Source organism: Salvelinus sp. IW2-2015, linkage group LG15, assembly GCF_002910315.2.
Source record: "Salvelinus sp. IW2-2015 linkage group LG15, ASM291031v2, whole genome shotgun sequence".
NCBI classification, from domain to species: domain Eukaryota; kingdom Metazoa; phylum Chordata; class Actinopteri; order Salmoniformes; family Salmonidae; genus Salvelinus; species Salvelinus sp. IW2-2015.
In genome coordinates this window covers 1,454,391-1,481,885 of record NC_036855.1, presented here as the reverse complement: position 1 = coordinate 1,481,885, position 27,495 = coordinate 1,454,391, and the positions used below count along the sequence as shown (strand labels likewise).

Sequence of the window (27,495 nt, the reverse complement as noted above, 5' to 3'; positions counted from 1 at the left end):
ATACAGATATGTGGACGTAATGAAGGCCTTCAACAAGATTGTGCTTTTAAGTGACAAGGACGAAAGGGATGATGCAGCAGCACTGAAAAAGAATAATGAATTATTATATATATATATTTTAATTGTTCTGCAGACTTAGGTTTTAGAAAATGGGAACGTCGTCTCCAAAATGATCCGTATTCCAACAGGACTTTGAGAAGGCCAAAGTCACTGCAAAGACCCTTGCCGACAAATGTGGAGCTCAGAACGCATTTGAAAACACTCGGGAGAAGGAAGGCGAGGCGTCATTTTGATGAGCTATGCGAGGACGAGCGACTGTCTGGTCAATGTTTCAAGCTGTTTTTAGGCCTCACAGTATGTTTGTCAATGTTCTCACAGCTGTTTTTAGACCTCACAGTATGTTCTGTCAATGTTCTCACAGCTGTTTTTAGGCCTCACAGTATGTTCTGTCAATGTCTCACAGCTGTTTTAGGCCTCACAGTATGTTCTGTCAATGTTCTCACAGCTGTTTTTAGGCCTCACAGTATGTTCTGTCAATGTTCTCACAGCTGTTTTTAGGCCTCACAGTATGTTCTGTCAATGTTCTCACAGCTGTTTTTAGGCCTCACAGTATGTTCTGTCAATGTTCTCACAGCTGTTTTAGGCCTCACAGTATGTTCTGTCAATGTTCTCACAGCTGTTTTTAGGCCTCACAGTATGTTCTGTCAATGTTCTCACAGCTGTTTTATGGGTGCCCATATTGATTTTGTTATGTTCAAGTCATTCAGATACCATGGCAAAAGGTGTAGAATTGCAGGTAGGCCTAATTAGCTTTAAAACAGGTATATTTTTATTTCCGCCACATGGCAAAATGTGTAGAATTGCAGGAAATGTGCATTAAAACAGCTAAATAAGAGGGCCTCTTCAGTGTTCAGTCAGCGACCGTACCATTGGTGATGCCCACCACTCCATTTTGATCTCCATTTTTTTTTTTTCCCCCAGGGTTGGACCTCCCGGACAACACAGACTCACAAATGTACCCAGAGGGGAAAACGGTTCCCGTGGGCAGCAACATGACGTTCTGCTGCATCGTGGAAGAGGGTCAACAGTTTGGAAGCCTGTGGTACAAAGACACACTTGTGAAAGAGAACATGCTGAGTAGGCGGACCTACGCTACCACAATGACCAATCAGGGCCCGTCCAACCCCTCCGGGACCAATGTGGTCTGCAGCAACGAGAAGAAAATGATTATCGCCGGCGCTGTTGTGTTTGTGGGGTGTAAGTCCACTTTGTAGTGTTGCTTCTACTCTCTCGTACTGTCGTGTTCAATGTAGAATTCCCTACATGCAAACCCTCAAACTTTCACTAGTGGTGAATCAATCGCGGCTAAGCTGCATTGTATGTCTTATCTATTGTATGTGAATGTCTATTGGCTTAACATGTTGAGATTTTCCTTGACCATATCCCCCCCACCATCTCTAGACCCCCCTCTGCCCAGTGACTTGGTGTGTGAAACCCATGACCTGATCTCTGTGGACTGTCAGTGGTCAAAGGGCCGAGATACCTACCTGTTTGGAATGACCCGTCAGACGTACTACACCCTGAATGGAAGGTACAGTCTTACAAACATTCACATTTCATCCTYTATGTTTCCTGAAGGTGCAATATGCAGAAATCACTCTGCCATTTCCTGGTTGATAAAATTTGAATAATTCTCCTAATTTCAGTTTGTGAGAAAACAAGCACTYGGAGTGTAGAGAATCATTTTACCATCTAAACCGCTGTGAAATATATTTTCAATTACCAAAATATTTTATTTTCAGCTGTTTGAAACTGGTGTACAAAACTGAAAGTAAATGACGCAAAAACTCAACTTAAGCATGGGAAGCAGAGAAATAGTGCACATAGATCTACCGCTTCTTAGACTTGTTTTCAATGTGAATGACAGATCTATAACTCACATTTCTATGTGAATTTGGTTGGGTCGCCCAAAAAAGTAACATATTGCAGCTTTAGATATGTCTGTGTTGCAAATGGCCTCTTGTCAAAAGTAGTGCACTGTATAGGAAATAGGATGTAATTTAGGACTCGTCCCTATTGCATAACTTGGCTATTGGAGGGGGRAAAAAGCTTCCAATAATGTCTACTTTCATCCATTTTCTTTGCCATTTGGAATGTTCAGGAACTGCCCCAAAGCCAGGAACAGCAACATGCGTTGTGGTTTGGAGCAGTGGGATGGGAACTGGACCCTAGTCGCACGCAACCTGCTGGGCGAGTTCAGGCTTACAGACGCAGCCCAGCTGGGTCACAGAGGTAAGTGCTGCTGTTCGATACAGTCTCATTATTATTAAATATTATTAATATTAGAGGACTGTATGTAAACCTCAATACAACAAGTCCACAGCATCAGCAGTGCTGCAGAGCAAAGTCTTTAAACACTCTTTTGAATGTAATGTTTTTGCCAGTCCGCCCAGTGGCCCCTGTGAATTTGACCACCCCAGAGGTCTATAGCTGGAATGCCAGTGTGGGTTGGCTCTGGAAGTATAATGGTTACGAGAGGCTGTCCCTTATCTGCCAGGTGCAACGGACCAGCCACTTGAACAGCAGCACGGTGAGTGGACTTAAAGGGGATTATTTATCCAATATACATGTTTGGGTTACATTAAAGGACAAGTTTGTTTGTTTCTTTTTTTGCGATTTTCACTTGGTTTTGAGAAACTTACCCTATCAGTTAAGTGAAATCGCAAAACAGGTGTCCGTCTGGACACTTTTATAACATGCCATTTACATCAAATGGAGATTTGGTTGAAAAAAAGCAAACGGGTCATTTTAATCTTACCTTGAGTAAGCCAGTAGTGACAGCATCCACAATAACATGTTGTTTACCTTTGCTACAGGCAGTAGCTAACATGATTTAGCATCATCCTCAAAAATGGATGTAATCCAATATCCCTGATGTTACCAAACGTCCTCACAAATGTTTTGTGATACATTTTTGGAATGTTATTTAAATTATAAGGGAGTAAGGAAGTAAGGAGTTAGATATTTAAGGGGGAAATTGGAACATCTCAAAATATTCGACCACTACCACCTTTATTCAATACTATTTCAACGAGGGGGTGACCCTGAAAACATGTAGGAAAGGATCCTGTGAATAGGTATATGACATTGAAATAATWTATTGTATGCTTATGGCTTTGTGTTGTCTTTAAAAAAATAAACGAATCTAGCAAACCTACACTGGTTACGGACTGAACACAGTGGTACTGAAGGACCTGCAGCCCGATGAAAAGTACAGCGTTAAGGTTCGCTGTGGATCCCAGAAGAACTTCTGGAAATGGGGAGAGTGGAGTTTGCCGCTGAGTTTCCAAACCAAAATGGACCGTAAGCACACACCCCTGTCATTGGAGATATTTTTGTGAACATTATTTTATTTAAATATAAATAGTGGTATTGAGATGAAATGCTATACAGAGGTATACACTGACAGAGATTATATATATATATCATACAAAACATCTAAAAGAAATGAAAACAATCACAGTAACATTTAACTCTGAAATGAGACTTGACATTCCATTGACTAGGAGCTGCCTTTGCCCTGGTCATGACGCATTGATATGTTTGGTTACATGGCATTGCTGTTTCCACACATACTGCTTTCATTAGACAATAAGGAAAACACTGAAATACAGAACTAAACACTATTTTAAAAGATGGAATTCTGCAGTAGGGGAAACGGCGCCACTAGCGGCTCCACTACCGTTGTTTTTGTTTTGTTGAGGAAGCAGAGCTGGGGAGCATGGTGCATCATGGTAAAACATGTTGCAGTACATATGCTGCTGTTCTGTCACACGTGTCAGGGGGGAAAACAGTGTTCATTGTTTGCAGTAACTTCTTTGTTGTAATGTCACCAACGGCCGTGGCAGTTTCACCATTAAGGATTCCCATTCCCACCATTAAGGATTTTTTTCTCCTGTGCCTGTGCCAGGCCCTGTTGCTCCTGACATATGGCTGTGGATGGACAGCGACAACCTAGGCCGTGTTTTGTGGAAAGTGAGTACTACCTAGCTGCTTATCATAATATTATGTGTGTCTGAGTGGTCATGTGAGAAAGTAGCTACAATACTAAGGGCCTTTTCCAGACTAGTCCTGGATTTAAAAGCACTTTCAATAGAAATACTCCATTAAGCATCTTTTTTTTTGTCCAGCACGAGCCTTAATTTGTGTCTGCCAAACTGTTCCTAAATGTACTCCTCACCGGCTATCCATTTCTCCTCAAGCCTCTAACAAAGAGCGAGAGCCACGGCCAGATCAGCGGTTATGAGGTGATCCTGTGGAGCCCCGAGGAGAACAGCCAACAGACTCTCACCCTCCACCAGAGCGTGTATAGTCTCCCCATCAACGTGACTGACCGCGGGAGTAAAGTCACGGTCACGGTCACCGCTCAGAATCCTGCAGGAGTCTCCCCCCCAGCGAACGTTGTCATCCCCAGACACTTGCCAGGTAAGAATGGGGGGATAAGGGTCGTCATCCCCAGACACTTGCCAGGTAAGAATGGGGGGGAAAGGGGTCCGAATTCAGCATCTCAGAATAGGACTCCGGATCTACAATCAGTTTGGCTTTTGAAATCATCAATGATAGGGCACTCCTGCTCTGAGCCGCTTTATGAATACTTGCCATGGCACTCTCTCCTTTACACATGTAACTTTAAAAGTGATGCATGTTGGGAAAAATAGGGCTCTTGGACTGAGACTGAGCTCCGACTATCTTTTAGATGCAGAGGACACCACCATCTCCAAGGTCGCATTCAATGGCAGTGGGTTTCCCCTGTCCTGGGTGGCCCATGCTAACGCTAGCTRTGGCTACGTGGTGGACTGGTACAACACTAGCTGCACACAGGACTGCAATGTGGAGTGGACCAGGGTGGCAGCGGACAACACCAACACCATGGTTCAATCCGGTAAGTCTGGGATGAGAACTTTTTTTTCCCAAGTTTACATAATCGATTTAGTGTGTGACTGGCCCATCTGCATTTGTCAGAAAGCCAGTGTATCACGGAGTGTGTCTCAATAAATGCTTTTTTCTCCTTCGCAGGTAACTTTTTTGCAGGAGTGAGATACACGTTCTCTTTGTATGCCTGTTCATCGGAGTCCACTGTGTTGCTAGAGAGGTGGCATGGGTACATGCAGGAACTGGGTARGTTGGCTGACAATTGAAGGACTGCAATTGAGCATATTGTATTYGTCTTTTCTGGGATATTTTACTCAAAAAAACACATTTGAGTATTTTGTTCGTTAATACACTACGCTTGTCTTAAAACCTCTTTGGGCTAGGCGTGTCTCAAGCGACCCACCTCGACAACATCCGGTGAAATTGCAGAGCGCCAAATTCAAATGACAGAAATCGTAATATTAAACTTTCATGAAAATACAAGTGTCATACATCATTTAAATGATCAACTTCTTGTTAACTCAGCCGCGTTGTCAGATTTCAAAAAGGCTTTACGGCGAAAGCACACCATGCGATTATCTGAGGACAGCGCCCCGCATACAAAAGTATTAAAAACATTTTCCAACCAAGCAGATGCATTGCGAAAGTCAGAAATAGCGATAAAATAAATCCCTTACCTTTGAAGATCTTCATCTGGTTGCAATCACAAGGGTCCCTGTTACATAACAAATGGTCATTTTGTTCGATAAAGTCCTTCTTTTATATCCCAAAAGAGTAAGATTATTTGGCGCGCTTCATTCAATAATCCACCGGTTTCCACTCGTTCAAAATGCATACAAAATGAATCCCAAACGTTACCAATAAACTTATCCAAACAAGTCAAACAACGTTCCTAATCAATCCTCAGGTACCCTAATATGTAAATAAACAATCAAATTTAAGACGGAAAATAGTATATTCAATACCGGAGATAAATAACCAAGTGCGCGCCTTCACCGGAGAGTGTCACAATCATTTTCCAACCAAGCAGATGCATCATGAAAGTCAGAAATAGCGATAAAATAAATCGCTTACCTTTGAAGATCTTCATCTTTTTGCAATCCCAAATGTCCCAGTTACACAATGAATGGTCGTTTTGTTCGATAAAGTCCTTCTTTATATCCCAAAAATGTCMGTTTATTTGGCGCGTTTGATTCAGAAATACACCTGTTCCAACTCGCCCAACATGCCTACAAAGGAATGTAAAAAGTAACCTGTAAACTTGGTCCAAACATTTCAAACAACGTTTCTAATCCAACCTCAGGTACCCTAATATGTAAATAATCGATAAAATTTAAGACGGAATAAACTGTTTCCAATACCGGAGAAAAACAACGAGGAACGCGTAGTCATTCACGTGCACCAAAATACTAGAGTCCTTCTGAGTGACACTTATACGAATACTTCTTAATTAAAGAAATTAAAAAACATCGAACAATTTCTAAAGACTGTCGACATCTAGTGGAACTGCAATCTGGGTCCTAATAATTTGGCTTCCCCATAGAAAAGCATTGGCAAGTCGAATGACGAATGACCTCCAAAAAAAAAAATCCTGATTGGATTGTCCTCGGGGTTTCACCTGCCAAATCAGTTCTGTTATATTCACAGACATTATTTTAACAGTTTTAGAAACTTTTAGAGTGTTTTCTATCCAATACTACTATACATATCCTAGCTTTTGGGCCTGAGTAACAGGCACTTTACTACTTTACTTGGGTACCTCAGTCATCCAAATTTCCAAATACTGCCCCCTATCCCTAAAAAGTTTAATTATATATTAAATTGCTTAGATCATAGGAATCACTGTGCTGCCATATTTATATACCTATCCAAGGCCTTAGATACTGTCAACCATCCCCTACTCATTCAATGGTTGTCTGAACTTCAATGGTTGTCTCCTGTCAGACAGGAGACCATGTGTGCTTTCTGATGGTGTCAAGTTACCTCGATATTACTAAAGGTGTCCCGCAGGTGTCGATTTTGGGTCCTGACCTCTTTACTATTTATATAAATAATATTGGGCTATTTGCAAAGACCTGTAACATTCCTCAGTATGCAGATGACRCTTATGTACTCTATTGTCCCTACGGCTGACTATGTTGGAGCTGCAATCAGATATTGTCCCTTGTTGATTTAAAATTGTTACTTAATGCGGGRAAAACWWWWWGWTATGTTTTCTTGTAGCAATATTTTTGATGGCTTACACATTTATGCATTGGATGGTTCTTTCATCGAGCATGTTCCAGCCTATAAATATTTGGGTTTTTGGAATGACAATAATTAGACGTTTAAAAAACATACKGATGAGCTAGTTAAGAAGCTGAGATTTAAAGTAGKCTTCTTTTATAGAAATAGATCGTGCCTCTCCCTAAACAGCAGGAAGCAGATTGTACAGTCAACTTTCCTGCCAGTTCTTGACTATATGGTGACACTATTTATTGGAATGCAGAAGCCACTACTCTTAAACCTTTGGATGCCGTCTATTATAGTGCCCTTCGCTTTATCACAGGAGACAGTTTTTAATATGCATCACTGCATCCTGTATCAAAAGATTGACTGGTCGTCATTAATGTCCGTAGAGCATTCCATTACTCCATTTTTGTTTACAAAGCTCTACAACAGAAGTTTCCAAGCTACCTCACTTCACTGTTAAAATATAATAACATGAGATACCAAACACGTTCACAGGGTTGGTTAACTCTCAAGGTTCCACTAGTAAGTATCGATCTASAGTGGCAAGAAAAAGTATGTGAACCCTTTGGAATTACCTGGATTTCTACATAAATTTGACCTGATCTTCATCTAAGTCACAACAATAGACAGACACAGTGTGCTTAAACTAATAAATTATTGTATTTTTCTATATTGAATACATAATTTAAACATTCACAGTGTAGTTTGGGAAAAGTATGTGAACCSCTAGGCTAATGACTTCTCCAAAAGCTAATTGGAGTCAGGAGTCAGCTAACCTGGAGTCAAATCAATGAGACGAGATTGGAGATTTTGGTTAGMGCTGCCTTCCCTATAAACACTCACAAAATTGGAGTTTGTTATTCACGAGAAGCATTGCCTGATGTGAACCATGCCTCGAACAAAAGAGATCTCAGAAGACCTMAGATTAAGAATTGTTGACTCTAAAAGTYAGTCCACGGTATGASAAATTGTCTATAAATGGAGAAATTTCAGCCCTGTTGCTACTCTCCCTAGGAGTGGCCGTCCTGCAAAGATTACGGCAAGAGCACAGCRCAGAATGCTCAATGAGGTTAAGAAGAATCCTAGTGTCAGCTAAAGATTTACAGAAATCTCTGGAATATGCTAACATCTCTGTTGACGAGTCTACGATACGTAAAACACTAAACAATAATTGTGGTCATGGGAGGACACCATGGAAGAAGCCGCTGCTGTCCAAAAATAACATTGCTGCACGTCTGAAGTTCGCAAAAGTACACCTGGACGTTCCACAGCTCTACTGGCAAAATATTCTGCGGACAGATGAAACTAAAGTGGAGTTGTTTAGAAGGAACACACAACACTGTGTGTGGAGAAAAAAAGTGTACAGCACACCAACATCAAAACCTCATCCCAACTGTAGCGTATGGTGGAGGGAGCATCATGGTTGGGGCTGCCTCAGGGCCTGGACAGCTTGCTATCATCGACGGAAAAATGAATTCCCAATTTTATCAAGACATTTTGCAGGAGAATGTAAGGCTATCTGTCGGCCAATTGAAGCTCAACAGAAGTTGGGTGATGAAACAGGACAATGACCCAAAACACAGAAGTAAATCAACAACAGAATGGCTTGAACAGAAGAAAATACTCCTTCTGGAGTGACCCAGTCAGAGTCCTGACCTCAACCCGATTGAGATGCTGTGGTATGACCTCAAGAAAGCGGTTCACACCAGACATTCCAAGAATATTGTGGCAYTGAAACAGTTTTGTAAAGAGGAATGGTCCAAAATTCCTCCTGACCGTTGTGCAGGTCTGATCCACAACTACAGAAAACATTTMGTTGAGGTTATTGCTGCCAAAGGAGGGTCAACCTGTTATTTAAATCCAAGGGTTCAGATACTTTTTCCACCCTGCATTGTGAATATTTACAAGGTGTGTTCAATAAAGACATGAACAATTATAAATGTTATTAGTTTAAGCAGACTGTTTGTCTATTGTTGTGACTTAGATTAAGTTCCTAAAATTTKATGATCAATTTATGCAGAAATCCAGGTAATTCTAAAGGGTTCATATACTTTTTCWTCCCACTGTTGGTAAATCCTCCTTCAGTTTTAGTGCCGCTCATTTTTGGRAAACTCTGGTCTCTCTGGGGCAGTTTAGGACTTCCATGTTGAGTGGATTTAAAGAGAATTGCAACTGTTTGGATTGAATATAATTAATTGTATTTGTGGTGTTTGAAGTTRTAGTATTGATTCTGTATGTCATTTTTTATGGATAATTTAGAGTTTGTGGTATTGTTGTCCTCAGGGTAGCATTGTAAATGACTCCCTGGTCTCAATGGGTTCCCCTGAATWAATCAAAYAAAAACAACATATGGTCTCAACAGTTTAAGATAAATCAAAAAGTGTGCTGATGAAGCGTTTTGCGTCATATGATGCATTTTCTATTTCCACACTTTCCTTCTGTGTACTAAAAGTGCTCTATCTACAGTAGCAAACCTGACGGCTTACGTGTACAATTTTATGGGACASTATCAACAGTGGACTAATGAACAAAATAYTCAAATGTGTTTTGAGTGAACTATCCCTTTAAATATCTCCTTGTCACATCTGACCCTCCCTCTCCCCTCCTTTGCAGTTCCGTCTCGGACCGTCTCCAGGCTGTCACCCAACCAGGAGGGCTCTGACGTCCAGCTGACCTGGGATCAGATTCCACTGGAGCATCAGAGAGGCTTCATCCTGGGATATACCGTCTACCTGACCAACGCATCCCACCTCACACTACTGGGTAACCCTTCACCCCTAACCCTGCCGGGTAACCCTTCACCCCTAACCCTGCCGGGTATCCCTTCACCCCTAACCCTGCCGGGTAACCCTTCAGACTTTACCCTACTGGGTAATTCTTCGAAATAGCCCCTGGGCCTGGATTTATAAACGTCTCAGAGTAGGAGTGCTGATCTAGGATCAGACCCCCCCCCCCGTCTAATGTTATTCATTACGATAGAAATCAAATAAATATAAAAGGCTAAACTGATCCTAGATCAGCTCTCCTACTGTAGTACACTTTAGGAATTTTTGTCATTCAGTTTGTCATTCAATCATTGACAGAACACTGGTCTGAGCTAGCTAGGTCCCAAGGCTGTAATCAGAAAAACTCTGCCTCACACTGTGTATTATAGAGCTGGGCCATATGGACAAAATCGATATYGTGATAAATTGTCACATTTTTAGCGATAATGATGAATCTGCGATAAATGACAATACATTTTTGAGGGGGGGATGCTAGAGCTGGGCGAATTTAAATTTAACTATTTTGCTCGATAACAACAAAACAATTAAGGTTTTAATGGAGTTAGACCTACTTTACATTAGCATCAGGGCTCTCATTTTTTTTTTCAGTGCCAAGTAAGACAACTGAGATGGTAGCCTATGATGATAAATAAAAAAGCTATTTCATCTAGCATATCCAGGAAATGCGTGATGGATATTTTGATATGCAACCTGTCAACATACCGTAGGATCCAGAATGATCCGATTTTATTTTTGGCTCATCAGAGAATTTGCCAACATCTTTGTGCACATTGGACTATAAGCTATATTATACACCACCTGAGGAAGGGGGAACTCAGAACACTTAGCTAGATTGATTAATCAATCTAGCAACAATATCATATTTGGAGTTAGCAATCGGCCTACATGGCTATCAGTAAATGTAGACTAATGTCCTACAGAACTTTCCAGCGCTAGGCCTAGGCTATTTGTTGGAGACCAATTCACTGCAAATTGCGCGCTCCGCCCGACTCGGCTCCGCGGGCGCATCAAAACCATACTAACTACAGCCTACTCCGGTTGTAAAGTTGTGCGTGAACTCGATATTAAGAGGTGAGAAATATATGATATACTCACAGAAAGCTGTGACTCTCCTCTAACTAGAATAACAGTAGTTGCTTTGAAAACGTTTTATTGTTGCCGCAATAGCATTCTAAGCAACGGTCATGTGATTGTGCTTCTCAGAATGCATCTGTCAGTCCTCTGTGCGCACAGTGAGGAGAGGGAGTGAGTGAGTAGCTGACAGCCAAACGGGGACAGGAAGATGGTGTCATAGCAGGAATCAACATAATGCATAAGCTATTACTACTGTTGATCAGATCATGGTTCTAGAACAATTTAGAGCAACGTTGTGTAGCAAAATCATCGGATATTATCGGCGTAAGCAAAATGCTTTGTTAAGACGATTTCAATGTCGTTGTCGGTAATTTTAGGTTTATCGTCCCAGCTCTATACATACATATACTGTACATACATCAGTGGAGGCTGTTGAGGGGAGGACGGCTCATAATAATGGCTGGAATGGAGCAAATGGAATGGCATCAAACCATGTGTTTGATGTATTTGATACCATTCCTCTCTAGTCATTACCACGAGCCAGTCCTCCCCAATTAAGGTGCCACCAACCTCCTGTGACATACATACATACATACATGCATACATACATACATACATACATACATACATACATACATACATACATACATACATACATACATACATACATACATATAGCCCTCAACAAGGACATATCAGTGGGCTGTGTTTAAGCCTCTCAACCTGAGGAACTCACCAGTGGTAACCATGGACAACATCTATGTTTCCTCTCTCTGATTGACAGCCAACATCACAGATCCACAGCTTACCAACCACACAGTCAGGAACCTGGTCCTAGGTTCCTACAAGTTCACTGTCAAGGCCTACACCGCAGCAGGGGAGGACGGAGGCGCCACAGTGTCCATCTCACTGGAGCCCTACAGTATGTTCTGTCAACATTCTCTCACAGTTCTCACAGCTGTTTTTAGGCCTCACAGTATGTTCAGTCCTCCTGCAAAGCAAAGCACCCCACAAATGATGCTGCCACCCCTGTGCTTCACGGTTGGGATGGTGTTCTCGGCTTGCAAGCATCCCCTTTTTTCTCCAAATAACGATGGTCATTATGGCCAAACAGTTCTATTTTTTGTTTCATCAGACCGGAGGACATTTCTCCCAAAAAATATGATTTTTGTCCCATGTGCAGTTGCAACCGTAGTCTCTTTTTTTGGCGGTTTTTGGAGCAGTGGCTTCTTCCTTGCTGAGCGGCTTTCAGGTTATGTCGATATTGACTCATTTCACTGTGGATATAGATACTTTGTACCTGTTTCCTCCAGCATCTTCACAGGTCCTTTGCCTGCTTTCTTGGATTGATTTGCACTTTTCGCACCAAAGTATGTTTATCTCTAGGAGACAGAATGATGGCTGTGTGGTCCCATGGTGTTTATACAGATGAACGTGTACTTCAGGATTTGGAAATTTCTCCCAAGGATGAACAGACTTGTGGAGGTTCCATTTTTTTTTTCTGAGTCTTGGCTGTATTCTTTTGATTTTCCCATGATGTCAAGCAAAGGGCACTGAGTTTGAAGGTAGCCTTGAAATACATCCACAGGTAAACCTCCAAATGACTCAAATATGTCAATTACCTATCAGAAGCTTCTAAAGCCATGACATCATTTTCTGGAATTTTCCACGCTGTTTAATTGCACAGTCAACTTAGTGTATGTAAACTTCTGACCCACTGGAATTGTGATACAGTGATTAGAAGTAAATAATCTGTCTGTAAACAATTGTTGAAATTACTTGTCATGCACCAAGTAGATGTCCTAACCGACTTGCAAAACCCAGTTTGTTAGTTTTCATGACTTCAACCTAAGTATGTTTTGTGTGTGTGTGTGTGTGTGTTGTGTGTGTGTGTGTGTGTGTGTGTGTGTGTGTGTGTGTGTGTGTGGTGTGTGTGTGTTGTGTGTTGTGTGTGTGTGTGTGTGTGTGTGTGTGTGAAAGATAAAAGCTCGACAGGCAGGAGTATTATTTGTCATGGCATTGAAGTCTTGGTTCCAATAGTTTATATTTTTTCTAAGAGATTGTCAGTTGGATAGGCAAGGTTTTGTGTATCTTAACAATCATATGAATTTCCTTTTATGACTCAAATAGGATTCCCTCAAGATTGCTCTGGTGTCCAAAATATTTTTAATCAATATTTTTAATATTTTAAATTGTGATATGAACATTTTTAGTTGCATGTATTTGAAAATACCTGCATTGGTTTGTCARAAATTGCTTTTTAATTCTGTCATTCTGTCAAAATTAATCTATTTCCTATTAACAATTCATTTACGGTTTCTATGCCTTTAGTTTTCCATGTGGGCGAATTTATTGGTGCATTCTGAAGTGCATTCAAAGGATTGTTCCATAGGGTTGTGTTTTAGGGAGTGATATTGGTTCTTGTAGAATCCGTTTCATTTTATTCCATATTGTTATAGTGTTCTTAACTATGTTCTTAGCTTTATCCTTTCAAATAAACATGTGAAAAGATTTTTGGGGGTGAGCATGTACATCTTCAATAATTACCCATTGTTCCTCTTTAGKRCATTAAACAATATGTCTCAAGTAAAAGCCTTGGGTGGCGAGTCGATACAATTCCARGTCTGGGAGGCTATAAAGCTTTCCTTTTGTCTGTTATGGCCCAGAACGTCATTGGTGGGGTAATTGGTATTATCAATGTGTATTTTTTACCATGTAAGTTACAATTCAACATTGGAAAATGTCCTTCTTGGTCTGTGTGCTGCGATATTAAGGGAAAGTGTATTCTTATTCATCAGGACGCCTACACCGCTGCCGGTTACAGTAGGTGGCAGCATAGGCCTCACCAACCCAGCTCCTCTTTAAATATTCAATTTCTCCTTTTTTGAAATKKAATTTTTGCAGGAAAGCCACATCTGCTGACAATCTCTTGAAGTGTTCAAGAAACTTGTGCTCTTTTTCTTTTTTGCCATCATGGAGCCCGTGCACATTCCATGTAAGGAGTTGGATTTTGTTGGTCTTTACTTGTATAGAATCAAAGTCAACCTTGTCTGTTTTGTCAATCATTGAAGAACCAGATAAAACATTTTAGCAGACATGTCGTCATATGAGGACGGTGAACATTCCATGGAATGGGAGAATCATAGTATGAATACATAATTATAATATACATGACCTATATAGAGCGTGTGAGCAAGCCAATATGTAATTCATAGGCCTACGGTGTATTGCATTGCAGTGAATGGAGTGGGTGGATGAGGAAGTGTACTTCTACCCCCAAGCTATAAGACTGCTGAACAATTAATCAAATGGCCACCGGACTATTTACATTGACCCCCGCCCCACACACACACAGACGTTTTTTTGTTTTTAAACTGCTGCTACTCGCTGTTTATTATCTATGCCTAGTCATTTTACCCCTACCTACATGTACAAATTACCTCGACGAACCTGTACCCCCACATATTGACTCTATTGACCCCGCATATTGACCCACATTCTTAACTCTATTTCTTGAACTGCATTGTTGGTTAAGGGCTTGTAAGTAAGCGTTTCACGGTAAGGTCCTACACCTATTGTATTTGGCGCATGTGACAAATCAAATGTGATTAGATATATAGATTCTACAGACCCTACTGAGTAATTCTAACCCCACTGTTACATCAGCACATAGAATATATGTTTTTCTCTATAAACCAATATGACATTTTAAAGGCCTACAATACAGTGGTGTTCCATTGGGACCAATGGAATGGGTGGAGTAGAAAGGGTTGCTGGGTATTTAGACCACAGTTCCCCATGATATAACACCATATATAGATTCTAGTGCTAGATCAATAGGGTCTGTTGAATATKATGTTCTTTACATTCATTTACTTAAGCTCCAACCATTTCTCAATGTGCTCTACCATATGTTCATATGGGATACAGTATGCCTACAATTCATTCATGGAATATATGCTGTCACTGCAGCTTCAGAATGGGTGGAAGCTTAATTGTCAATGTCATTGTTRTCGTGATATCACAACAGGTAGTTTTATCTTTTTGTAAATATTATAAGCACATTGTGAAGATGAAATACACATTGCTTTAAATGTTATACTCTATCCATGGATTTGGAAGTTAGAGGTGCTCCTGAGTAGAATGTATCAGATCTCCTAAGCCTGTGTTAACTTCAGACCTTATTTTTGGCATTTATCCCAAAACCCTATTCGTTCCCCATGAATTYTCCACATAGGAATGGCTGAACGAACCATAGGTAACTCATTTCCAGGTTTTAGGTCTACAAACTGGCGAGCTCTATTCTTGCTCGGTCTTGCTGGCATAATGGAGGTCAGATTGGCACTATTGCTGCAAAGCCATCAAAATAATTAGAGACTTCCGAGTCACAGATTTTTGGAATCCTTCAGAATAAGAGTCCTGTCCCATGTTTTTTTTTGTGTACCTGGGTCTATGATCTAGATCAGGGGGTATTCAACTCTTACCGTACGAGGTCCAGAGCATGCTGATTTTCTGTTCTAACCGGTAATTTATTGCACTCACCTGGTGTCCCAGGTCTAAATTAGAGGGGAACAATGAAAAAATGCAGTGGAACTGTCTTCGAGATGCAGAGTTGAGTTTGAGGGACCTAAATATTTGTTCAAAACTGGATACTATGGACTCTAATGAGTAGACTGAACCTTGGATTTATAGACCCACAATCAATATATTTTCCTGTAGTGCAATATTTGTACCACATTTATATTTGTATTTATTTATTAGAGATCCCCATTAGCTGCTGCCAAGGCAACAGGGAAAATCATAGCTGGCTCACAGAACGGTAGAAATTATAGAATACATTGTAAGCTTTTTTTGTTTACTGTAAAATAGCATTGTATCTGGTMAAATAAAATGTTAGGGTTGGTAACAGGCTGGTTGGTCGGCTATTTGAGCCAGTAAAGAGGGCTTTACTATTCTTTGGTAGCGGAATMACTTTAGCTTCCCTCCAGGCCTGGGGCCACACACTTTCTAGTAGGCTTAATTTGAAAATATGGCAAATAGGAGTGTCAATATCATCCGATATTATCCTCAGTAACTTTCCATCCAAGTTGTCAGACCCCGGTGGCTTGTCATTGTTGATATACAACAATACYTTTTTCACCTCTTCCATACTCACTTTACAGAATTCAAATGTACAATGCTTGTCTTTCATAATTTGGTCAGATTTACTTGGATGTGTAGTGTCAGCATTATTTGCTGGCATGTCATGCCTAAATGTGCTAATCTTGGCAATAAAAAATCATTAAAGTAGTTGGCAATATYAGTCGGTTTTGTGATGAATGAGCCATCTGATTCAATGAAAGATGGAGCTGAGTTTGCCTTTTTTCACAATTTAATTTAAGGTGCTCCAAAGCTTTTTACTATCATTCTTTATGCCATTTATCTTTGTTTCATAGTGTACTGTAGTTTCTTCTTCATTTTATTCAGTTTAGTCACATGATTTCTCAACTGACTTGCCTAGTTTAAATAAAGGTATTTTTTGTTTTTTTGTTATTAAATTAAAAAAATGTTAGCTTATCAAGCTAGCTAAAATCTTATTGGTTGAACAATTGTTCTGCCCAAAAATAACATTTAACTAGGCAAGTCAGTTAAGAACAAATTCTTATTTACCATGACGGCTTACCCTGGCCAAACCCGGATGACGCTGGGACAATTGTGCTCCGCCCTATGCAACTCCCAATCACGACCGGATGTGATGCAGTCTGGATTTGAACCAAGGACTGCAGTGATGCCTCTTGCACTGAGATGCAGAGCCTWAGACCACTGCACCACTCGGGASCCCAACAAATGAAAAAAAGTTGTATTTCCGACATCACAACTAGGAAATAGAAAGCTCTGACAAGCAAGTGAGGCGGTTAGTTTGTGTACACAGGAAGCGTAATTCTGATATTTTGCCCAATTATAGTCAAAAGACCAATTAGTAGCAAATAAACAGAATTGTGCCGCGTTCAAATGCTAGTCGGGAACTAKGAAACTCTGACATTTCGACTTGCTATCTCGTTTTATAAAGATGATCCCGAGTTTACCACTTGGAAAGTATCAGAATCAACCAGTATGAAGCTCTAAGCAAATAACTTATGTTCATTTTTACTCGGAGGTTCCGAGTTTCCGATAGCAAGTAAACATGGCATTGGACTGCCTGTGTAAACGAAGCGGAAGGTCTGAAAAATGCAAAAAATCACTTGCACTGTATTCACTTAACGAAAATGATCTATGAAATGTGGTCTGATAAAGCAGTGAAAACCCTATTCGCGCAGGACTAGTGTAGCAGTTTAACTTTAGTACCATCCCCTCGCCCCGACAAGGGCGCGAACCAGAGACCTTCTGCACACATCAACAACGGTCACCCACGAAGCGTCGTTACCCATCGCTCCACAAAAGCCGCGGCCCTTGCAGAGCAAGGTGCAACACTACTTCTAGGTTTCAGAGCAAGTGACGTAACTGATTGAAACGCTAGTAGCGCGTACCCGCTAACTAGCTAGCCATTTCACATCCGTTACACTCACCCCCCTTTCAACCTCCCTCCTCCTTTTCCGCAGCAACCAGTGATCCGGGTCAACAGCATCAATGTAACAGTATAACTTTAAACCCGTCCCCTCGCCCCGACAAGGGCGCGAACCAGAGACCTTCTGCACACATCAACAACGGTCACCCACGAAGCGTCGTTACCCATCGCTCCACAAAAGCCGCGGCCCTTGCAGAGCAAGGGGAAACACTACTTCTAGGTTTCAGAGCAAGTGACGTAACTGATTGAAACGCTATTAGCGCGTACCCGCTAACTAGCTAGCCATTTCACATCCGTTACACGTGAAGATCTGTCTCTTATACACATCTAGATGTGTATAAGAGACAGCCTTAGTCAAACTCAGACATTTCTCTCAAAACACATGGATGTCGATTTGCACGGGACTAGTATTATCAGAGGACCTTTGATTTTGGCCCCAAAAAAACAGTAGGTTTTTCAGCTGTCTCTTATACACATCTAGATGTGTATAAGAGACAGCCTATAAGCATTCCCTGAAAGTTGATACATAGGCTTTTCATATATTGGCTATGCGCAGCACTTCGTTTTAAGCATCAAATGATCGAATCAGTTACTGTTTTCTTGCTGAAACCGCGAGAAACACTTGAGAGAAATGTAAAGCTCAGACATTTCTCTCAAAACACATGAATGTCGATTTGCACGGGACTAGTATTATCAGAGGACCTCGGTGGAGTTAGTCGATAAACTGTTGTTTTTTCCGGCTGCAATTATTTCTCTCCTGCTATGTAAAAAATGACCGAATTACAGATAAGGACGAAATTTAAATTACAGATGTGTTGATTTGTGCTCGTAAYCTATATCCCCCAGTAATAACCAATCCCGTGCGACTCGTGCTTTCCTTGACCTGCATGGCACAGCAGGGGTTCTTGAGAGGGAGCTGTGTTTCTTTTTACACTACCTTACATAAAGCTCTCTGAATTCTTTCAAACATATAAATATATATTTGTACTTATTTGCAAATATATTTATTGGCCACTGTGAAATACTACGGCAAAGGAAAATGATCTAACGTCAGTCAACAAAGTGGATGGTCAATAAAATTATTCAATATAGGCGGAGACCGGAAATGCTGTCCAGTTGTCGCCAATTTGACGTTTTCAGGCCCAGTTCCATTTCAGTCTCTAGTCTCTTATTCTTCAATCCCTTTGATGCACTGGACTTGAAAGCTCTTAATATATCACATTAATTCGATGGCCTATCATGATAATGTATGTATCAATCACMATTTTGATCTTACCTTTCAAGTAACTTCAGGTTTGCAAACAGCCAAGGAATAAAGCAGTAGGGAAGGGAGGCTSGTTACCGAAATGGAATCGGACGTGTATCGTACGCCTTTTCCAGTAAATCCGACATTCTGGAATTCKGAATTCTCTATACTCACGGCGAAGCTTGACCAGACAGCTAGCTTGTTGAAACTCACATTTCAAYTCTCTTTAGATTTGTTTTATATCTTATATCCACCGGTTGTTGATAATTAAAAGGTGAATTGTTATAAAATACGATCTACTACGTGATCCCAGGTCGGCGTAAGGTAATTTCGGATATTTTTATTATTGGGTTAACTGACGCGCTCTCCATAACATGAAACAACATCATGTCTGCGTGTAACGGAGTTAGCTAGAAAGCCAAATATAGCTTGCTGGCAAGTAGCCTAGTAGAATTTGGTTAAACTCTAAACTAGTTAGCTAACGTTATAGTGAGGTTGTTATTATTATGGTATTGGTCTAGATACATTTTGTACAGAATCATTGGTGTGTAGGTAGCATCAAGGCCTAACGTCAGCTACTTATGTAAAATTAGCCAAATTATAAAACGTTAACGTTAGCTAAAGTAAAGGCCATGGCATGTTTTGAAATACAATGTGTTATTATAATCATWACTAACCTTACTGGCTATCATGAGTTTGATAACCATTTACTTCTATTAATTTATGGTTAGCTATTTGAATATGAACATAGTTAACGTTAACTAACGTTAGTTTAGTAAACCAGGTATCAAAAACAGATTTAGCTATTTTATATAGGCAGGTAACGTTAGATGGCTAGGTAGCCGCCCCCCCCCCCTACAATTGCATTAATGTCCTTAATACCTAATATTCAAMCATTATTTACATTTTATAAATCTCCAGAAATTACATTTATTTTAACTAAACTAAGTTACGAAATACATTGTTAACAGTACTCACTGGTGTTTTGGATTGCTAAATGGAATGGCCCGTTACTACCTCTCTGTACTTGAACACATGCTAGCTACCTCAATGTGTTGATTTACAATAGTTATTTATCACTGAATAGTGTCAACTAACAAGSTAGTGCATGTAGGCTAGATAATATTATTAAGTGGATCTAGAATGGGAGGAACGGATCACTTTACTCAAAAACAATMTTTTGGTATCTTGTTCAATGGCCAATTTAGCATTTTAGCACTGTTTTCAAGATGGAGTACTTTCAGAACAGAGCTTCAACTGTGACCGTAAGGTTTTCCTCTAGCATCCCAGCTCTGACTCAACATGACTTAAAATGCATAAAAAGGATGCGGTGTGAATTGTTCGACTTGTGTATTTAAAAATGCAATGACCATGTTCCTTTTCTCACTCAGCTGATTATTTACACAAGTGGAAGAATTGGTGCTGTGTTCAAGTGAGGTGCTGCTGCAAGCTTTTGAAGTTATACCCCTTTTCATTTAGGATACGTGCTAGCCTTATTATTCTGTCTGTCTCTCATTGTAGTGAGTTGTATTTTCCCCAGAAAGAGAGCAGATAGAAAGACAGTGCTCATCTTTCACTGGAAGGAAGGAAGGAAGGAAGGAAGGGAACTCTAATTAGTTGGTCATGTTCCTAAGACTGCCAAGGACAGAAGCATACTGTTTCACATCCTTGGTTCCATGGTTCCACAGAAGTGCATTACTGAACATGGTTCTCATCAAAAGCAATCAGTTGTGGTGTTTGTGGTCTCTAGGCATTTGATGCTGTAAGAGGAGTAGACATAGCAGCCAACGTTGGTTCCTCTACTCTGCATTTGTACTTCCTTCTCCTAATGGGACTTTGCACTTGTGTGTTTTATCACTTCTGTCTTCAGCGTGTCATTTTCCACAGAATTCTGAGGTTGTTTGGATGTGAAGGGTCACTTTATTATCCACATCTGGGGGGGTGTGTGGAGCCAAACCATGCAATGCAAAACTGTCTTTTTTTACCTTTTATTTAACTAGGCAAGTCAGTTAAGAACAGATTCTTATTGTCAATGTTAACTGCCTTGTTCAGGGGCAGAACAACAGATTTTTACCTTATCAGCTCGGGGATTTGATTTTGMAACCTTTYGGTTACTAGTCCAACRCTCTAACCACTAGGCTACCTGCTGCCCCATGTCTTTTTCATTGTTCTGAAGGGAGATCTGCTTTAGGGCTGGGCTCTACTTTTCCTCACCTGTAGAGTCTTATTTTCTAATAATAGCAAACCCAGTTAACTGCCTACAATGTTCCTTTAATGGGTTTGGTAGAGATGGACACTCCTTTAAGTTACGGTTGTGTTATCTTTGTAATGCAGGATGATAGGCCTGCTCAAGCTTGTCCCAGGGAACTGGACCAACTGGAGTGGAGTCATGACAACATCACAACACAATGTTACATCTAATTTGATTTAACCCMAAATCTCTGTCTCGAGCACATAGATGCGTCGCACCTAAGGGCATTTTATAGCCTGCTCCCAGAACTGTTTCTGCTATCATGTCAACTCCTTGTATGTTTGGTATGACAGTGAATTGACATGATGGGACCAACAGATCTGGGACCAGGCTACATTTAACAGCTGTCRGATCTTAATTTGAGCCAGTTTGCTACAGCATGAAAATAATCCTGGAGCAACAAGAAATGTGAATTAATATGTGGATTATAATTAATGGCCATTTRTTTTGGAGGGGTTGATACATTTGTTTTATTTATTTGGGGTCATTCCACCTCARAAAGTACAAGAACGATGATTCTGACACCCRCCATCTGAGATTGTTCTGAAATTGTTTCTCTTCTTAGAAACAGATAAGATTTAGCATTCCTGCAGCATTATTTGTGGAAATATAATTTGATCTCTGAGAAATTAAGCTAATTGATTGCACCCAAATTGGCCTTTTTAAATTTATAGGATTCATATAATATTCAATAAATAAAGTACCTAACATCCGATTTGGACCAAACCTTTTTATAACAATGAGTTAGACATGAGGAATCCAAAAAACGGGTCAAAAGCCACCCACGGACACACCACGCCAATTAGTAATTGAAACTGTTGGGTTTACAATGCTTTCAGAAAGTATTCATACCCCTTTACTTCTGATACATTTTGTTGTGTTACACCTTGAATTTAATATGTATTACATTTAGATTGTGATGTCACTGGCCTAAACAAAATACCCCATAATGTCTAAGTGGAATTATGTTTTTAGAAATTTCTACAAATTMATTAAAAACRAAAGGCTGAAAGGTCTTGATCCCTATTCAATCCCTTTGTTACGACAAGGCTAMRTAAATTCAGGAGTAAAAATGTGTTTAACAAGTCACATAATAAGTTGCATGGACTCTCTGTGTCCAATAATAGTCTTTAATGTGATTTTTTTGAATGACTACCTCATCTCAGTACCCCACACATACATACAGATAATTGTAAGGCCCCTCAGTTGAGCAATGAATTTCAAACACAGATTCAACCATAAAGGGAAGTGCACCTATTGGTAGATGGGTATATTTTTTTTTTAAAGCAGACATTGGTTATTACTTTGAGCATGGGGAAGTTATTAATTACACTTTGGATGGTGTATCAATACACCCAGTCACTACAAAGATACAGGCGTCCTTCCTAACTCCGTTGCCGGAGAGGAAAGAAACCGCTCAGGGATTTCACCATGAGGCCAATGGTGACTTTAAAACAGTTACATAGTTTAATGGCTGTGATAGGAGAACTGAGGATGGATCAACAACATTGTAGTTACTCCACAATACTAACCTAATTGGGAGTGAAAAGAAGGNAAAATAAATAGCAGTAAACAGTAGCCTACCAAGAAAGTCAAACTTCATTGCGGTGGCGATTGTTTTGGCTTTCAGTCGGATCTGCACAGTTCCAACGTCTTATCATCGACTCATTAAGGCCAAGCTCCCGTGCAGCAGCTCTATTTCCTTTTCCAACAGCCAGATCCGTCGCCTTCAACTTGAAAGCTGCATCATATGCATTTCTCCGTGTCTTTGCCATGATGAGGGTGACAAAATGACTACCGTAATCAGAATGATGGGAAGTTTGAGCGCGCTCGATTTACGTCACACGGTGCTCAGTTTTTTGGCGGCATGAATCTTGTGGAAAAAAATAAAAAAACATAAATTAGCCGCGTCATTGTATAAACCGCGAGGTTCATAGCGTGGGAAAAAAGTAGCGGCTTATAGTCCGGAAATTACGGTACATAGTTTAATGGCTGTGATAGGAGAACTGAGGATGGATCAACAACATTGTAGTTACTCCACAATACTAACCTAATTGGGAGTGAAAAGAAGGAAACYTGTACAGAATAAAAAATATCCCAAAACATGCATCCTGTTTGCAACAAGGCACTAAAGTAATACWACAAAAAAATGTGACAAAGCAATTAACTTTATGTCCTGAATACAAAGTGTTATGTTTGGGGCAAATCTAATACGACACATTACTGAGTACCATTCTCCCTATTTTCAAGAATAGTGGTGGGAACACCTCTATGCTTGAAAATATGGAGAGTGGTGCTCAGGCACACACTTTGAAGACACTGTATGTCCCATTCAACATCCTGATAATACCAGGTTCTGACAACTAGATGTTGGTGTGAGGCTTCTGGGCCTGAGTAACACGCAGTTTACTTTGGGCACGTCAGTCAGGCGGRAATTCAGGATACTGCCCCCTATTAAATGACTAATTTCCCTAAAAAGGGGAGAGGACAAAAACATAACATTCCCTGAGAATACATTACATAGTGATGGGTTCTGTTTTCTTAACTTTTGAAATCATGAAATATAGTTATTCATGTCACTGAGGGAGAAAGGGGAATGTATAATGTTTACATTATGTCAGGATATGTTATTGTTACCCATCAGGGATCCTYTGGGAGGAGAGAAAACAGTCTGGTACAAGTCACCACAGCTGTGAGTTGGGGAGGAGTGAGGCATTTGGGCAGAGGTCAGGTTAGATGAAGTGAGGAAGAACATGTATCACTAATCTTCTRGATAGCAACAGAGGTGTATTGGCTGTTCAGATGTGTAAGGAGGGGCTCAGCATAGGAGAAATTGTTAAATATCAGTGCTTGTGTGAATTTGGTCTTTGTCTTATGCAGCTGTATGACCCAGTGGGTRAATGAACATGGTTTGAGCATGATTAAKCGTCCGTGAGGTTTTTTCTCTGTTTATTTAGAACCGAATAATAGTATGAAGAAACCATACTACATGTCAGACATAGAGAACTGATACTATATACTCATTGGCTTTTGACCATTTTTGTTTTCCCCGTGTCAGATATTAGGTACTCTATTTATTGAATATTACATGAATCCTATAAATTAAAATGGCCAATTTTGGGTGCAACAATTAGCATAATTGATTGCTTTCTCAGAGATTACAACATGTTGCAGGAATACTAATCTTTTCTGTTTCTAACTACAGAAACGATTTCAGAACAATATGAGATTGCTGATGTGACATGGAACAATCCTTAGGGCAAATCAAGTCTTGACATTTTAAAGTTGAAATTGCAAACTTTAKAAGCGTTTTTAAAGTTGTTTTAACCCTCGAATACACTACAAGTTTGCATTTCCTGTTGTGTAGGAACATTCKCAGCAACACAAGTCTGATCATGTTAAGATCCTACATATGTACCACTGCAGTAAACACATCTGGCTATGTTCATGTGTAATGGAATAATGAAGAATTTGATCTTCATAGGCCTATCACTGTCTACTAAAAGCTCACTTCAACTTATTCACATGCATGTATTTACAGTCCTACGTTTCTCAAAACAAATCTAGCAATTTAATGACATTTTAAGCAGAGGCAAGTCAAGTCATCCAAAATGTTGTGGCTCCATGTAGGGCTAGGCTAGTCATAACAGCTTGTATCTTGTTAATTATTAGGCTATAGCAAGCGCTTACGAGTTCCCTCTGCTCTCTTTGTAAAGGGATGTGCACTAAGACCTTGTGCCAGAGCTAGGCTACTGCAGGCAAATCTACTGTAGGGGAAATGGGAACAATTTGTCCGTGACATTTTTTTACTAGTGCACCTGCTAGTTGTATATTTATGCCGGTCACAGCATTTTTTTTGTAGACTTTAAAGAAAACATGACTTTCTCTTGTACGTAGTAGTCTAGTATTTGTTGCTACTCTTTCTCGAAATTGAAGTGGCTCTGCTGAATTCAAGTCGGAACAACCACGCCGACTTGTGCCACGTCATTATAGGGTGTCTGTAACTGGCATTGTAATTTTGGGGTTTCAGGTAAATCACATGATAAATTACGTGATGGAGAGACTAAGGCTCTTTTATTCATATTTTAATTTAGTCTAATATTATCTTATTGTGTGTGTCGACAGGGAAGTGCTGTTGTCTCCCGTTGCCATGTCTCAACTGCCGTTGCAGTGAACCACAGACTGTATCACCTGGAAGGATCTAACTAACCACCATGCCAAGTCTGTTCTTCTGCATTCTGCTCCTGGGCCTGAGGGTCACAGAGAGCCAGGCCAGTGGTAAGTCTATCCAGTGAGATGGAATTAGTGTTTATAGCATATTATATAAGCCTTCTAATACGACTTTAGAAAGGTTACATGCACATAACAAGTAATAAAGCATCATAACGTTTTATTATCAGATAATATTGATGCTCAGGACTTGATAGAGTCACTAACTGAAGCGTTCTGTATTTGGGTTTTCAAACTGTTCGATGGGTCTGCAGGACTCGCWCCTCCACAGCAAGTGAGGCTGGATGCAGACAAGGAAACACAAAAGCTGTCGGTCACATGGGAGGACAGCCACGCCTCTACCTTTGACTTGGAGATTCTACGCACTGAACTCATGGAGATTGTGTTGAATGTAAGTGAAGTATTATGTTTGATCAAGACTGTGTTTTAAATTTAAAAAGTATATTGTAACAGATCCTTACGCTTTCTTAGCGTCGGTAGGCTACATGTTCACTTGTAGTGTCTTGCTCTTCAGTCRTGTCTCTTGACTGGAGCACGTGCTATTGTCACKGGTGGGATCTGAACCCTGGTCTCCCGCTCAGGAAACCAACGTCTTAACAATTCGACTATTTGTTTTTGGTAGGAGACAGTGGGTGTAACAGAAGACCAGAGCACAGGGAAGCACCAATGGAACTGGACCTCTCCAGTACCCCTGGAGTGTACCTCTCTGTCGGTCAAAGTGCGCTCCAGAGACGGCCAAGATGTCAGCGAATGGAGTTCTCAACAGATACTTCCAGGTTGGTCTCTCTCTGCACACGGGGGGGCTTGCAACACTCCCTCTATGTTGTTTTTCCTAGAGGAGGGTAAGATTCACGCCATCAGATGGGAATGAGCACATATCCGGAATCCTCCAAACAGAATTTCTGGAAAAACTGGGGATTTTGGGGAAAGTTYCTGGAATTTTRCMAAAAAAACAGGAATATCACATTTTCACCAATAGCATTATGTACTCAGAAAACAATAGGTGTGGTGAGCTGGACATGTCCTTTTTATGGACAGAATTGTTTTGATGCCTTTTTAGATGCCAGTAATGTCTGGTGGTTTAGTAGGATTTGATGACGATGTGAGTGGATGGGTGTGGTATGGTGTCGTGGTTGTTGCAGACCTACTCAAACTAATTGCTCCTCTGGAATAAATTAAGTGTTTTTACAGTGGGGCAGGCCTATGCCGCCATAATCAGCGTTTCTTCTGCATAGAAAAGTATTGAGCGGGTCGCCTAAGTGTTTTTTTGTGGCCGGCTATGTCCAAACAGTAAAAAAAAAAAACATTCAGTGTAAACTTAAAGTAATAATACTGTGTGTGTCTGTGTATGTATGTAAATACACATGTATGTGTGTATGTAACCGATGTGAAATGGCTAGCTAGTTAACGGGGTTCACGCTAATAGCGTTTCAATCGGTGATGTCACTCGCTCTGAGACCTTGAAGTAGTTGTTCCCCTTGCCCTGCAAGGGCAGTGGCTTTTGTGGAGCGATGGGTAACGATGCTTCGTGGGTGTCAGTTGTTGATGTGTGCAGAGGGTCCCTGGTTCGAGGTGAGGAGAAGGACGGAAGCTATACTGTTACATGTATGTATGTATGTATGTATGTATGAATGTACAGTTGAATGTGTGTGTGTGTGTATGTACAGTTGAAGTCGAAGTTTAGAATGATTTATTTCAGCTTTTATTTCTTTCATCACATTCCCAGTGGGTCAGAAGTTTACATACATTCAATTAGTATTTGGTAGCATTGCCTATAAATTGTTTAACTTGGGGTCAAACGTTTCAGGTAGCCTTCCACAAGCGTCCCACAATAAGTTGGGTGAATTTTGTCCCATTCCTCCTGACAGAGCTGGTGTAACTGAGTCGGGTTTGTAGGCCTCCTTGCTCGCACACGCTTTTTCAGTTCTGCCCACAAATTTTCTATGGGATTGCGGTCAGGGCGTTGTGATGGCCACTCCAATACCTTGACTTTGTTGCCCTTAAGCCATTTTGTCACAACTTTGGAAGTATGCTTGGGGTCATTGTCCATTTGGAAGACCCATTGGCGACCAAGCTTTAACTTCCTGACTGATGACTTGAGATGTTGCTTCAATATATTCACATCATTTTCCATCCTCGTGATGCCATCTATTTTGTGAAGTGCACTAACACAAAGACATAAAAAAGGAACTAAGGTCAG

At 40.5% G+C, this 27,495-nt stretch overlaps 2 protein-coding genes across 2 annotated transcripts; both read left to right on the top strand.

Moving 5' to 3' along the window:
- The first annotated feature begins 19 nt into the window (after positions 1 to 19).
- Positions 20 to 23,969, top strand: LOC111973927 (leukemia inhibitory factor receptor-like). The gene is made up of 13 exons (XM_070446857.1): positions 20 to 50; positions 982 to 1,257; positions 1,462 to 1,591; positions 2,162 to 2,292; positions 2,445 to 2,590; positions 3,210 to 3,363; positions 3,971 to 4,035; positions 4,263 to 4,485; positions 4,757 to 4,942; positions 5,077 to 5,178; positions 9,778 to 9,927; positions 11,809 to 12,065; positions 23,946 to 23,969. The coding sequence occupies exons 1-13, from the start codon at positions 20 to 22 to the stop codon at positions 23,967 to 23,969; spliced, it is 1,875 nt and encodes a 624-aa protein (XP_070302958.1).
- LOC111973926 (leukemia inhibitory factor receptor-like) lies at positions 18,950 to 26,166 on the top strand. The gene is made up of 4 exons (XM_024001380.2): positions 18,950 to 19,138; positions 25,191 to 25,343; positions 25,550 to 25,686; positions 25,918 to 26,166. Exons 2-4 carry the CDS (start codon positions 25,280 to 25,282, stop codon positions 26,164 to 26,166), a joined length of 450 nt encoding a protein of 149 aa, XP_023857148.1. The 5' UTR covers positions 18,950 to 19,138; positions 25,191 to 25,279.
- Positions 26,167 to 27,495: the final 1,329 nt, after the last annotated feature.